The sequence below is a fragment of the Pagrus major genome, chromosome 24, assembly GCF_040436345.1.
Source record: "Pagrus major chromosome 24, Pma_NU_1.0".
NCBI classification, from domain to species: Eukaryota; Metazoa; Chordata; class Actinopteri; order Spariformes; family Sparidae; genus Pagrus; species Pagrus major.
In genome coordinates, this window is record NC_133238.1 from 10,307,852 (window position 1) to 10,322,456 (window position 14,605).

General features: G+C 39.6%; 1 protein-coding gene across 1 annotated transcript in view; it reads left to right on the plus strand.

The window, feature by feature from the left end:
- The window catches only part of LOC140992058 (gamma-aminobutyric acid receptor subunit gamma-3-like), an 86,235-nt gene that overhangs the window by 45,776 nt on the left and 25,854 nt on the right, over positions 1–14,605 (plus strand). Inside the window, exons 4-6 of the mRNA XM_073462292.1 lie at positions 284–415; positions 2,652–2,734; positions 12,543–12,680. Coding sequence (XP_073318393.1) covers positions 284–415; positions 2,652–2,734; positions 12,543–12,680 — 353 coding nt within the window. The remainder of the gene's footprint in view (positions 1–283; positions 416–2,651; positions 2,735–12,542; positions 12,681–14,605) is intronic.

The window sequence follows — 14,605 nt, forward strand, 5'->3', positions numbered from 1 at the left end:
TGCTGCGAGTCGTTCCTTCTTTCCTGGGTAGCTACTATTGTGCTTCAGTGTTTTCATACTGTGAATATCTCATTTGAGAACAATATTCTCCTCTCTCTCGGGAAGAGGCCTGTAATTAATGGAACAAATTGATTGATGTGCTTTGTTTTCCCCGTGTCGCCCGGCAGTTTTATTATCCTCTTATTGGGAAGTGGATCTGCCTCTTGCATTTGAGAGAAATCTGAAGGAATTCAACAGCAATCATTTCTTACATTCTGTGTGTCTTTGTCTCTCATTCAATCAGCAATATGGTCGGTTTGATCTGGCTGCCCGACACCATCTTTAGGAATTCCAAGAATGCCGACTCTCACTGGATAACGACGCCCAATCAGCTGCTCCGGATCAGGAACAATGGGACAGTACTTTACACACTGAGGTAAAAGCCTGCAGAACACATGAAAACACACAGACCAGTGTGATAGAAGAAACACAATACTGTGTAGAGCTCCAACAAAGAAGCACACACACTGAATCGATGGCAGGTAGCTCCATGGCACTCTGATAGTCCGATGTAAGCTGTAAAAGCGGCGTTCACTACCACACGAAATAAACTCACAAAGTGTCAAGAAAGGAAATATTTGTTGGCATATGGTGATCATACAGGGGATTTCTTCCAACATAAAACATGTGTAAAACCTTATATGCGACAGCATGCATGCACGTGTAGCCGAGTGGAGTGCTTCAGATGCGTACCAGCTAATGCAGCTTCCCTTGTTTGATCCAGCTGAGGCTGTTACATTCATTTCATTTTCAAGTGCGTTGTGCTGGTTTATCGTAGCTTCTACTTCAGTACAATTGATTTTATTTTTTTCTCCTGCATATTGTTCAGTATGAAATTTCAATATCTTAACCTCTGACACACAGGAATAGAAACTTCTTTTTCAACATGTCAAGGTTTTTTTTTTTTCTTATTTTGCTCTGCTCCGACAAACAGAGTTTGTGTGTGTGTGTGTGTGTGTGTGTGTGTGTGTGTGTGTGTGTGTGTGTGTGTGTGTGTGTGTGTGTGTGTGTGTGTGTGTGTGTGTGTGTCCCTCACTGCGTCTGTGTCTATAAAAACAAAAAACACTCAGGATTTGAGTGGACAGGTTCTTTTTACATTTGAGTGGCATCTGAGTTTATGAACCCTCAAGCTCTGACATGAGCCCGTTCTGTGTCGAGGATCCAATTTCACCTGCGTATCCAGGATTTCGAACGAGACCTTGGTCAAACAGCAAACACCACCATGAGTGTTTTTTTTTCAACCCCTTTGGAGGGGCTGACGCACAGCTCACTGCAGCATCAAGATGGTTCAGACCCTGTCATGAGGAGTCCAGTCGATCCAATGAGGGCATGCCAGAGTGAAAGAATAAGAATTCATTGTGTTTCTGATAAGCAGGTGCTTTGCTTTTCACCTGAGATGTTTTCAGAAATATATTCAAACATACTGTTTAGGTGCAATATAGAAAGTTCTCTGCTTTCTCTGGTCATATAATACCAATTTCAAAAATATCCGTGCCTTTTTATGACATAAACAGCCCAGTTATATGCAGGTACCGTCTTTCCAGCGCTGAAATAATCCTTCAATGATTCCTCGTGTTGTGTGCATATATTCAGAGGGAAGCAAAGTGGCTCGGCTTCTAGAAATTCCTCTTCACAACCACAAACTTCCCACAAAATGTTTGGCGTTTAATAGCTAATTTCACTTCTGCTAATGCGTGTCTGTGTGATGAATTTGAAAATTATTGTTTCATTAAAAGGATATTAAGTCTTAAAGAGGCGTATGTTTGGGGGCGTATTTGCATTGACTGATACATCTCTCGCGCTCACGTCTCCACAAGCTCTCCCCTCACCTCGTGCTCGACACCCTTGACCAAATTTGGATTTCCTGTCTCTCGACAAGGACGGCTGCGAGCGTGTATGCAAATTGGGAGAGCACATCATCTGCACTTGTTCACCTACGAGCGAGACGAGAGAGGCAGCCCTCTTCCTGCTTTGAATGAGGCTCCTCTTTTGTGCTCGAAGTCAGTCAATTAATGAGAAACTGGCGAGGACAAAGACACAACAACACAGAACAAGCGAAAGAAAAGGCCCATTTTCATGATGGTGTCATTTTTGCAGCCATTATCATACGCGCTGAAAATTAATTTCAGGATGATATATTGAAACAACGCGCAGAGAATATTAACTGAGTCAGATTCAGTTTTCCATTCTCCATGTTGAACTAATCCCCCGTGTCTTTGTGATCAGCATAGCTTCCCAAACATCTGGTGTATTGACTTGTCCAGTGATCAGAGCTAAGTGCTCCTGTTTTTAGAAGCTTACATGCCTCTGGGGCCTGACCTATAAGTTCATGCCGTCTTTACAAAAAAACATGTCCGACACCGCTGATTAAACAATTCTGTCATTTTGAGGGATTTCACACATCAACCGAGCAACCGAGTGTGATCCTGCACCATCTGGTCCGAAGCCAGCGCTTCATATACTGTGGTGCAAAAAGTGAATGATGTGATATAAGCAGTGATGAATACTGTGCACTCACACTATGAGATTGATGGAGCGAGAAATGAAGGATCTGAAGCGTTTTTAGTGCCTTGAACGTCTTTGTCTTAGTGTGTCTGTCTCTCCCTCTGCAGGATGACCATCAACGCAGAATGCCAGCTGCAGCTCCATAATTTCCCAATGGACGAACACTCCTGTCCTCTCGTCTTCTCCAGCTGTGAGTATTGGCACACATATACACACATGCACGCAAATTCACACAGACAGACAGATATTTACATGCATAGCAGTGCCTTAAAAGTCCTTTCCAGGCAGAGGTGAATGCAACAAAACAAATCCAACAACATAATGATCACTTTTGACAGAGATAAAGAGAGAAAAGATGTTCTTTGGTTTTGCACCAAGAGGTGGTCTGAGCAGGTGGAAATGAAAGCACAATGTTCTGCCAAACGAGTACCAAAACCAAATCGTGCTACCTGATGAACACAAAATCACCTCAACTGAAGCTCAGCCCTCAGTCCTAAAATGTTTTTTATATCCTAGGAGACATTTGAAAGGCTGTTAGGATGCCCGTGATTGTGGCGTTTCACTATCTGCGGGAATAATTGGAATGAGGGGATTGAACTGCCTATAAAAGTGGGATATGTGCTAAGATGCTGCAAACTAAGACTGTTGCGAATTATTGTCAGGAGCACAAACTTGGTTACTGGGTAATTTATTTTAAAAAACTGCAGTCCCTGTACAGGTGTAATGGCAGCTATAATAGACACAAAAAATAAATTTTACCATATGTACTCTTTGTAAAGATTTATAAAAGCTGTTTGTGCCTGGTTGTGTTTTATACTGTAAATCACAACTATTGTGGAAACAAGCTTCATTTCCACTTCCACTCCACAATTATCCATAACTATATGAAGAAAAACCCTTAAACATTGTTTGTATATCTATACTTTCTTTAACTTTAGCAGTTAAGGAAACGAGTTTCCCTGACAATGAAACTCGTCCTTTACAATAAAACACTTCAACTATAACCAACAGTAAGAATAACAGAAGGCCAAAGATGAAAAATAACTGATGGGCTGAGGTTTTCCAACAGTATCAGAACATTATGCGCGAGCATGTACCTGTGAGCCGTTGCACATTGTCCCAGCACATTCTTCCTTCATAAACAGCATTTAATGTGTGGGAAAAGGCATACGCGTGTTTTTTGTGCGTACACATCTGGCTGCGGATGTTGGCGCTATAAACATGCAGTGTGTAATATCTGCTGCGACGGGTTTTTTTTAATCAAAACAAAACAAAAGATTTACTTAGCGTGGGATCATGGGAGTTGCTGTCCTCAGTTTTTGTCGTTCGTTTGTAGACATTTTAATGCAGAAATGTTACATATTATATCATAAGATGTTATTAAAAATCAGTGGGAGATTTTTCTTTTTAAACACCTTTTGAATAGATTATTTCTGCAAACATAGAACTATTATTTGCTTCCTTAATCATATTACACTGGACTGAGCTGCTATGAGCCATTAACAGTGAGGGTAAGTAGGCAGGAGGGACCTGCAGGAAACAGAAAGCCGAATCATTTAAAAATTACACACTGCTGGCTCCTTGTGCTGAGGTGCTCCAATAAAGTAACTTGTAACGTGTCGTTTAATTAGTGTTTCGCTCTCTTTCTCCCCCTCCATAGTCAATAGTCCCTTACCCTCCATGTGTCCGATAAAACAGTGCTGCAGATTTACACCTGCATTTCGCAGACATTTAATTTAGGACACATTTTAGTCTGCTGTAATCAGCTGCAGCAGGTATTATGTATACATCCCCTTTCCCTCTTCACATAGCTGTAACACTTGTCTTCCATTTTTCTGGAGCTGAACGTTGCTGTGGTTCTTTAGTAAATAAGGAAAAACACATTTTGGCTGCTTAGCCAGGAGCTTAGGGCTTTAATAAATAAATATTATGTATCCGCTGTTTTAAGTCGACAGTCTTGAAGAGATTTTATAGTGTTACTGTTGCTTTTTAGAGCAATATGTATGCTTGCATGAAAAGATTTTGAATCTAATTCAAGCACGGACAAGGATTTACATTCAAACAAGGACTGAGCGGACTTGAAATAGAAGCTGAAGCTGAAACATTGTTTAATTTATAATTCTCTTAAATGATACATGTAATCAGATCTTACATTAAACTACAAATAATAGATCAGTTGGTTTTTATCAGCGTCTGAATCTAACAGAATTTTTTTTTTCACAACATCTCCTATGTTAGATGGAGGAGAGCGGTCAGATTATAGCTCTGCCTCCCAGTGGCTCATCAGATTCAGAAGAGGAATCAAACGGGGAAGATGGAGAGGATGAACTTAATGCATTGGGCCACAGTGGGGACCGCAGCACCAGTAGAGCCACTCCTGACTCTAATGATGAGGCTTAGCTGAGAGTGTTTCCATGATTCATGGCCACACAGGCTGTTTAGTTCTAATGGTTTTTAGGTGAGCGAGTGAGAAAATGTATTTTTATAGCACCTTTCTGGATTAGACGTCACCAAGTGCTTCACAATGAGGGCATGAAATAGAGACATAAAAGAGAAATAATGAATAAAATAGAGATGAGAATGAATAATAAGTAAAACTAAAGAAAGGCCAAAGTGTCCACAGACTTTAAAAACAGAGATGGGGCTGAAGTGGGTCTTTAATGTCGGAAGGTGCCGGGAGTGGTGTCACAGGAGACCTCTTTGAAGACCTGGATAAAAGCTGGAAGCTCAGCAGCAGGATTTTGGACCATTTGGTCCAGAAGCTTTATGCAAATACACATGAAGAAGTCGTGACAAGAGTCAAATAAAAGTGTAAATAATAATCAGCCATCTCAGCTGGAGACACAACAGCCGCCTACATTTAATCAAAACTTCTCACGCTGGTCCAGAGTCAGGGCCTCGGACTGACTGAGGCTTTAACAGAGGAAGAGAAGGAGCCCAGGATGTTTTAAAATGAAGTAACACCTTATAATAAGCATCATTAATAAATGGTAAATGTATAGTTAATTAAACTTCAGTTAATAGTTAATAGTAAGCTGGGCAAGTACTATAGAACTCATTCTACCTTTTTTTCCCACAAACTGGCGACTACTAAGACTCTAGATCACTGACGAAACGCAGATAACACAAGATACCAACAGTGTTGGCTTTAAGTATGTTCAGAAACACAGCTTGGTTTCTCTTACTTGTTCAAATCAATAGTACGCCTGAAATCGGCAACATTTTCTACGAGAATCAAACTGTAAACACTCATTTTTTAGAAAGAAAATAACAAAATAAGTACGCTGCAACAGAATTGTTATGTTAAATATTAAATACTGTAATAATATTTTAGTATCAGTTCTCAGGAAAGAATGCAGAAATAATTGCATGAATTAGTTTTTATACATTCATTTGTTCCCCCTGCCAATTAAAGAGTCTGTTTCGTCACTGCCCTTCTGTTTGTCAGCCTTTAAATGGTGATTGACCCTTGTGATCGACAGAAAAATCAACACAGTAGATTTCAAACACTTTCCTTTTAAAACTGTCCATACAAAACGGAAATTCTTCATGCTTGAGTTTTTGTTTCTCTTCTGCATTTATCTGTCCATCTCTCCCTCACTGAGGAGGATGAGGTGCAACAATACAGCAGACTACACGCTGTAGAGTGCCAGAAATGGGCTGTGATAACTGAATTGAGAAAAAGGTGTGAAAATGTGTCGCAAATCGGGAGAAATACGAGCGATTTGTAGCCACCGGAGATTAACGTAAAACAGGAGTCTATCGAGATAATCAGGAGGATTGTCAGGTCTGACTGAATCCCTCATGTGTTTGAAAATAACAATGAAAAATTGGAAGAAAATGATGTGATGGCTGCAGTAACACTCCCAATGGGCTTCATGCTGGCATGAGTCCTCAAAGTGTTTATTATTCCATTAACCAGTTCTTTATGAAGTTACTGGCCACCTAAAAGGCACCAAATCACATTTGATTTAGTATGAAAGGTCATTATGTGCCACAGGCCATTATTAAACCTCGTCGCAGCATCGAGTCCAGATAATCAATTGACTATTTTCGAGCACATGTACAATTTGTTCGTAGTGCGATGAGACTGGATGTCATAGTAGTGCACATAGTGAAAAAGCTATTGACTGCAAATGGGTTTCCATTATGTCTCAGCTCTCAGTGAAAGGATTTGCAGTAATAACCCTTTTTTCTCTCTGTTCATGACCATGTGAATGGACATTTTCCCTGTCTGTAGCTGCAACAGATTAGCAGCTCAGGTCTTCACAAACACAGAATTAAAGCCTTAAAGTTTCATGTATGTCAGGACATATATTAATAAAAATCGCTGCATAATTTCACGGTGTTTGTTTTAGATTCAGCTTCTCAGCAAAAGTAATGGTATTATTCATTGCTAATGAATACAAATGCAAGCAGCAAATGTCCGTTTTGCCAAATGAGACTGTCTGTGGAATACATTTAAAGTGCATCTGCTAAATCCCCCATTTAAAACTCGAATAACTGCTTTATTCAGGATTTTCTGGTCAGAGCAACATCCCTCGATAATTAAGGAACAATATTTGGAGATGTTACAGAAAGCGAGTTGAAAATTGGACAAGTTAAAGAGGTTTAATTAGCACTCTGAGCAGAACAGAGGCCTCTTGATAGAAATAACAATACCTTCATGACATCTGGTCTGCGTCTGTTTTTATCCAGAGCGTTTTTTGTTATGAACATGTCTTATTTTTGGAGACGGCAGAAGACATCCAATTCTGACTCGACGCTTTTGGGAAAACGTAAAGCCGCTCCTCAGATCTCTGTACGACTCTCCTGAGCTAATCATCCATTTAGAAGTTCTAAAGAAACCTTTACCATCAATCTTCATATCACAGCAAACCAAAGAATCTTGTTAAATAACTGAGGGAAGTGTTTCTTTCAGGGTCATGTCTCTCTTTTTTGCCAGCCGTCATTGTACATCAGGATATCTGATAATGAAGTCACATTTTGCCCTCGCTGTTCTTCAACGAAATCCTCTCTCGTGTGCTGCAACATCCCCTGCTATCAACCTCTCTCACCACTCAAGGCGCTGGGCCGTTAATGCATTATGGTACCGTAGAAGCCTAATGAACAACACTTTTAAAATGTTCTGTCTCTTCATCATGAATCCAATTAGAAGCTTCGCCGTTATGGCTGCAATCAATGTAATTCGTTGGGATAGAACCGTATAAACATGATGAATGCACTTCTGATTTTTCCTTGAAAGCAGACATATTACTGACAGACATTATGCAATAACACCAAACATGTTTTGAATTTGTGTCCTGGCTCTTGTGACACCGGAGCTTTTAAGCTACTGTAGCTGTCTTTTTTATTTTTATTTTTTATTCACTGTATAATACGAAAAACCTCTCTGATAACTGGTGAGCTCAGTACAGAAGACATAAAGAGCCTTATCTATGATTACAGGCACTTTGGACTCGTGCAGTTATCCAAATCACAGGCATAGCTGCAATCACATCCTTAAGAACACTCTGTGCTGCTTTATTGTAGGGCATTTACATTTCTACTGCAAATACCATTGTGTATGAGCAATGCCTTTTGCGTCACTAAAGGCTAACCATGATTGAGGGTCAGATGGTAATTGGCATTTGCATTTGTTTCTTGTCTTTGTCAAAACTCAGAAAATTACATGTCTTTGTTCTCTGGACAAATATAGAACGAAAAATCACAACCCAGCCGACACGTCATTACATTTCTTTACGTTTCTAATTACAGTTTCATGTTGTGTCAACGCTGTGCTTAATGTTAGGTCAGCTTCAGGCACAGAAACCACTTGGTTAGGGTTAGGAAAAGATCATGTTTTGATTTAAAATAACCTATTTGGGTTTGTCTTACTATCACAGCTTGAAAATGACCCACTGTGTTGTTATAAATGTTTTGGTTTTTTTGCCACAGAGACGGTTGCAAAATGTCCTGACAGTCGCTAAAATATCCTCGTTGTGTCAGCTGAACAGTGGTCTCTTGCACGGCAGCCATCTTGCCTAAGTGTCACGCCACATGTAATCTGAACGTTATATGACACGTTATGTAGAAATGTTGACAGATACGTCAGAATCATATAAATTTAATGTATTTGTGGTCTGCAAAAACCTAAAATTTTAACTTTTGGATAAAACCCCTGGCCATTAAACTGAAAATGCTTACAATCAACCAACTGCTGATCCCCAGTTTACAAGAGTGGAGTCATTCCAGTGTCTGAGTCCTCATAACATTTCAGCTACAGGATCTAGCTACTTTCCATTTAAAATAGTTGGAAAACACTGGGCACTAGATGGAAAGCAAAGAGATCTCCAATGTTTTTATAATTCATCCTGAGGGGGCATCCAATATTTGCTGGGATATGTCACTCAAAGCCATATCAACCTCATTGTGACCCTCGAGGAAAAGTCATGGGATGACCAAAGTCAGTAGGATTTATCCTTTTGGGAACATGAATGTATAAAATTTCAACATCAGTAGTTGTAGAGCTTCTTCAGTCTGGAGGGCCAACCAGCTGAATGACATTTCCATCCCTAAATCCCAGCGTGACTACATATCTTAAAATGCATAATATGCAAGCCCAATCAAATGTGTTTAAAAGCCTATAATTTAAGCAGACCTGATACTATTATTTGCTGCCATTCATTTAAACCCAAAATGGCTTAGTTACACGCCTTGCAAAATGATTACTTTCCTTTTTTAAGAATGCAGAAATTTCTAAATCTCAGTGCTGTTGAAACAGGCTATCATACATTTAAAGATGTAATCAGCAGCTCCCAGTCACTGCTGCCCAAAAGAGCGGAGGACCTCCATCACGACTGCCACAGGGCTCGCTGCATTATTTGAAATGCCACCACAGGGGTCCTTGAATGGTCAATCATCCGAAGTTGATTTTGAAAACCTCATCTAAAAATGGACTTGTGTTAAACTTCTGGGTGTGAGTGTTCAGAACAAGGGAAATAATGCTGAACGCTTCTAGTTTAAACATATTCCCACAGCAGCTGACGCTGGAAATAAACTGTTGCTGACCTTCTGTACAGGTAGAGCTGTTCAAAAGAGTCGCTGCTTTGCAATCGGTGGAAAAAAGAGAGCGCTTTGAGTCGGCTGGTTTCTATCCTCTCACCTTATGATGGGTTATCTTTACAAAGCATACTGTACTGTATTTCAGACAAGAAGCAGAATTGCACCATTAAACACAAGTCTTGTTGCACCCATATGGATGCACACTGTAGATAGATTAAAATTGTTTCTACATTTTTGGATTTTCAAAATCAATTGGATTTTGGATTATTGCAGAAAATATTCACTGTGGCAAACTCTAGTTTACGATACTGTAGCAAGATAAATTTCACAAATAATCACATCTTTAATGATTTTTGAATCTTGCAATGCAATCGTAAAGTAAAAAGCTAATGTTGGGCTATAAACAAACTGCATCGCGGTCACATGGCCTTGTCACCATCGCTAAACTTCCGCTACGCTATACTCTACTATAAATTGATCAGTCTACAACTTGGATAATTAGAGGTAGAATAGTTTGCAGCTAAAGTCAGACTGCTGAGCAGATAAACCTCTGTAGTCTCGCTCTAAAACTCACAAGTTGGGTTTATACTGCAGTATTTTATGTTGTAATACAAAAACATGACAATCTCGTAATATTTCAGGCAACCAAACAAAAACCCATTCAAAGAAAAACATTGACTTCGGATTAGAAAACAAGAGGCACAAAAATACTAATTTATTTCAGGGTGTAAGGACTCATTACTGCTGTCATAGTTTATAGGCCTACTTTCTTACACAAACAGCGAGGTGAATCTACATGTAAAATTGGCTTGAAATGCCTCTTTTCTCTACTCACATGATACTGTTTTTACCGGCAGATATTCCTCGCATCACTCTGGACTTTGTTTACAGTAATACGGCAGAAGCAGACATCCCACGTCTCCTTTTCTTGGAGGATAGACAGGGAGGATATTAAAGCCAAGGCAGCAGAAGAGTGTAATTTATAACACTGTGTAAGAACATGTTGCTTCAGGGGGCTTTTAAGGCATGAAATATGACAAACACTTTGTAGCTATGAAGTTACACTGGTAACACAATGGTAATAGTGTTTGCAGTAAAGATAATTGTACAAACACACCAAGAGAAATATGATGGCAATAATGTTTGCCATCTATATTAGTGCGAGGAAAAAACACCTCTCTTGCATTATGGTGATTGCTCTTCTTGGTTATAGATGGCTATCCTCTAAATGAGACTATTTACATAATTAGTCTGGTTCCCACTACAGGGCACAACAAGGCTCCCCACTTGCTCATTATTTCTGTCACTCATTTTTCTAAAAGATTGCTTCAACTCATCAAATTAGCTCAGCTTCTTCTTTTTTTTCTTACATGGAGACGTTGTTGTTGATGTACATGTATTAGCTTTCATAGAAACCCAACATCTCGGGTGCTTTCTCGGGCTTGTGTATCACTGCTTCACCCCAGACAGAATCCAGACGTGAAATCCTCCAGATTTAATGCCAAACATGTCCAGGATCAGAACACTATCATTCTGCTCGTAAGCATCACTTGGCTCCTCCGTGGAAAGTACTTTCACACGTCAGATGTTTAAGAATAGGCTTGTCACAGAAGTATATGGAGGATGCATAGCCTATAATTTTACACTATAAAGTATATCCCTTTAGATGACAAAGTCGAGCCACTTTTCTTTAAAGAAGACTTGCCTTTTCTCACCCAAGATCACAATACCTTGCAATAAAGCAGACCATTACAATTTTATTTGATTCAAGAGCGTACTTGAGGCGAATTGACTTGCACTTGTAGAAACAGGTGAAATAATTCCACCATAATTAGGATTTAAAAAACTGAATAATACATTGAATTACATGGGAGAGTGGCTATTTCATCAACATGGGTGCACTACAGCAGATTTCAAGCAAGTTATAAGTCTCCAGTCCTTTGAATAGCCAATACGTTTATAAATTGGTATAAATCTGGTTTATTTCTGCTGTTAAGTTAAGGATTTTAACATGGTGCTCTGTGGGGATCGACTTGCTTTTGGCGCCAGCCTCAAGTGGCCATTCAAGGAACTGCCGTTTTTTTGCACTTCAGCGTTGGCTTCATTTTTCAGCCCCAGAGGTTGCCGCTGGGACCCCTCGTTTCTATAATATGTCACAAACACAACAACAGGAGTTGAGATAACATGAAGTTAAAGTAACATCGAGTGGGAATCAGCACTAACATTAGCAAGATAGGCTAACTAGCTTCTTCTTTCCGCATTTAAACTAGTCAGCTAATATGCCCTAGTTGGGTAGTTTCCATTTTATCAAGTGGAATAGAAACTCTAAGGCATGAGAGGTACTCCTAAATGTTCAGTGTTGTAAAACACAAATGTTTTAAATAGCTTACAATACATTATCTATATGGAAGACACTATGAAGTACATCCATTTTAATTACCCTTGTCACATTATCTTTCTCTATTTAAATTTTGATTCTGTTCTGATTCATATGAGAAAGTCAAGCCATTTACTCTCTAAAGAAGACTTGCCCTCGCTCCCCCAGTTCACAATACCCTGCAATAAAGCAGACAGACCATTACAGTTTCATTTGCTTGGAGTGTGCTTGAGACCAATTGACTAGAGGTGAAATTATTCCACTGAAATTAAGATTTTAAAATGAAATAATACATTGAATTACATGGGAGAGTGGGTATTTCATCAACATGGGTGCACTACAGCAGATTCCAAGCAAACAAGTTAACAGTAATTGCTCAGTTGGTCTGCAGTCCACTGAATTGGCAATGAAAACTCCCTGTATAAATTTGTATAAATCAGGTATAAATCATGCATACAATAAAAACTGCATTGCTGCATTAATCCTTCCTGTATTCTATGCCTTCAACTTTTATCTCCGTCTTCTCTCTCTTCCTCATCCTTTCGCACACTAAACTCACTCTCTGTGCGGTTTCTAGACGGCTACCCACGAGACGAGATCGTGTACAAGTGGGCCTACAACTCCGTGGCGACTTCAGACCAGAAATACTGGAGGCTTTACCAGTTTGATTTCATGGGGCTCAGGAACACCACAGACGTGCTCACGACGACAGCAGGTAAGAAGGAAGGTCGAGGAAAAGGTCAACTCTGGCAGTTCAGTCATGAAAAACATGGCGAAAGGGTGCATTTCATGCTGTTACGACTGATGATAATATAAAATTGATCTCCACAGAGAAACTTCACCCTGCCCTCAGTGCAGGTCAGAGGTTGGTTTTTGGCTGCAGACTAGCAGCTTGAACTGGCAGGGGGTCTTTCTTGCTGTTCGGCGGGGTTCAAAATAAATCTTGAGTATATCTGCGCCCAAGAGCTTTGCACAGGTTAACATTAGCACCACGCCCATAAATGTAATCATATAACTACAAGCTCAAACCTCATAAGTATTCCCCTCGGGTGTAAGGGGCAAATAGGTTTTTCCACTGACATTAATCACCAAGATTAAAGATTAAAAAGGAAGTTTAATTATTCACTCCTTTTCCTTCTCTCTTCCCATGCTCTCAGCGTGGTTATTAGGCCTTGTCTTCCTTGATGATTTAATTTAAGTTTGTTGTTTGCGAGGCAGCTGGAGAAATATTGTCGCTCCAACAGGTGCCAGTAATTATACCCACAACTGGCTGCGCGGGGTGGACAAGCTCCTAATACATTTTTAATGCTTTCACGTGACCTCTGAAGATAAAGACAGATTTTAATGGCTTAATAAGCGAAGAATCACAAATGAGGGAGACGAAGAGAGAGCATCAGGCAATGATTGTTAGCCCTGTTTAACCTTGTTTATGACTGCATATTTGTGCCATATGGTCTTTTGTCTTTGGAAAAACATGCACAGGTCTGCATAATGACCTCATTCAGCTTTCTAAGAGCTGAACCACCGTTTATGAATAGCCGAGGAATAGGAGTACTTGGCGTGATTAGGAGAGGGATCACGGGGTGGCATCAAATTAAAGGACAACTCCACCAATGTTACACATTAAAGTGTGTTTACCGGTCTTGGGGAGTACTAATGTACATGTAAAAAAAAAAAGTAGTATCAAGTCTTTTGTGGCTCCAGAGGAAGCTGCATGTAATCTGATAGATAGCCTCCAGTGATGTCACTCATTGGCTAAGTTGTATTGTTGGTAATGTAGGTGCCAGGCTTTGAAAAGCAGTTCACTGGTCCAGCATTGCAGTCCTATCACACTGCTGGACTCATTATGGACAGTTTAATAATAAAGGATCAAAGTTGATACATCAGAACCAGAGATATCGCCTTTTTTATACCACACATTCTTCTTCCTTTTCAAAACCTGCCGCCTACATTACCCACAATGCAGCTTAGTCACTGAGTGACATAACTAGAGGTACTTCATCTAATTACATGCAGCTTGCATGGAGACAAGCTGTACTGTAAGTCCATCTCCTTTAGAGAATGTTGCAACGCTGTTAAGCTGTGAAGCTCCAGAAATGTTTTGTTGACTACAAAACTTCACCTGACTTTCCATCTGCATAGGGCTGAGGAGAAAGAGACTGAATTTTATAAAAAATATCCATCATGTAATGTTTGTGTGTTATGAAAGGCATTGTTGAAATGTTGCTGACATGTTGGAAATGTACAAATTTGAACACATCTGTGCTTTGCAAAATTAGAGGCTTTAAGTTTCCACATCACACGAACATATACTCAGCCCAGTCGCCACAATAAAATGTTAAAAACACTGAGATTGGGCTTTTCAGGCAAGTAGGAAACATCAATAGTGAAGTAGTTAAACTCCTGAAATGACAATATTTGCAAAATCATAGATTCAGGATCTTTTTTAAATGAGCAATGAAGACTAGATGTAATTTTAAGGATTTTAGCAAGATAATAGTACTTTTATGTGGGAATAAAACATATCAGAGAGACATTAATAGTCAAAGTACAGTGTTTATATACCTCTTAAAACATGTCTGGAGGGTTCTCACATAGCTAAATCAAATATATCCCTCCTTTTAAACTGAAGATGTTAAC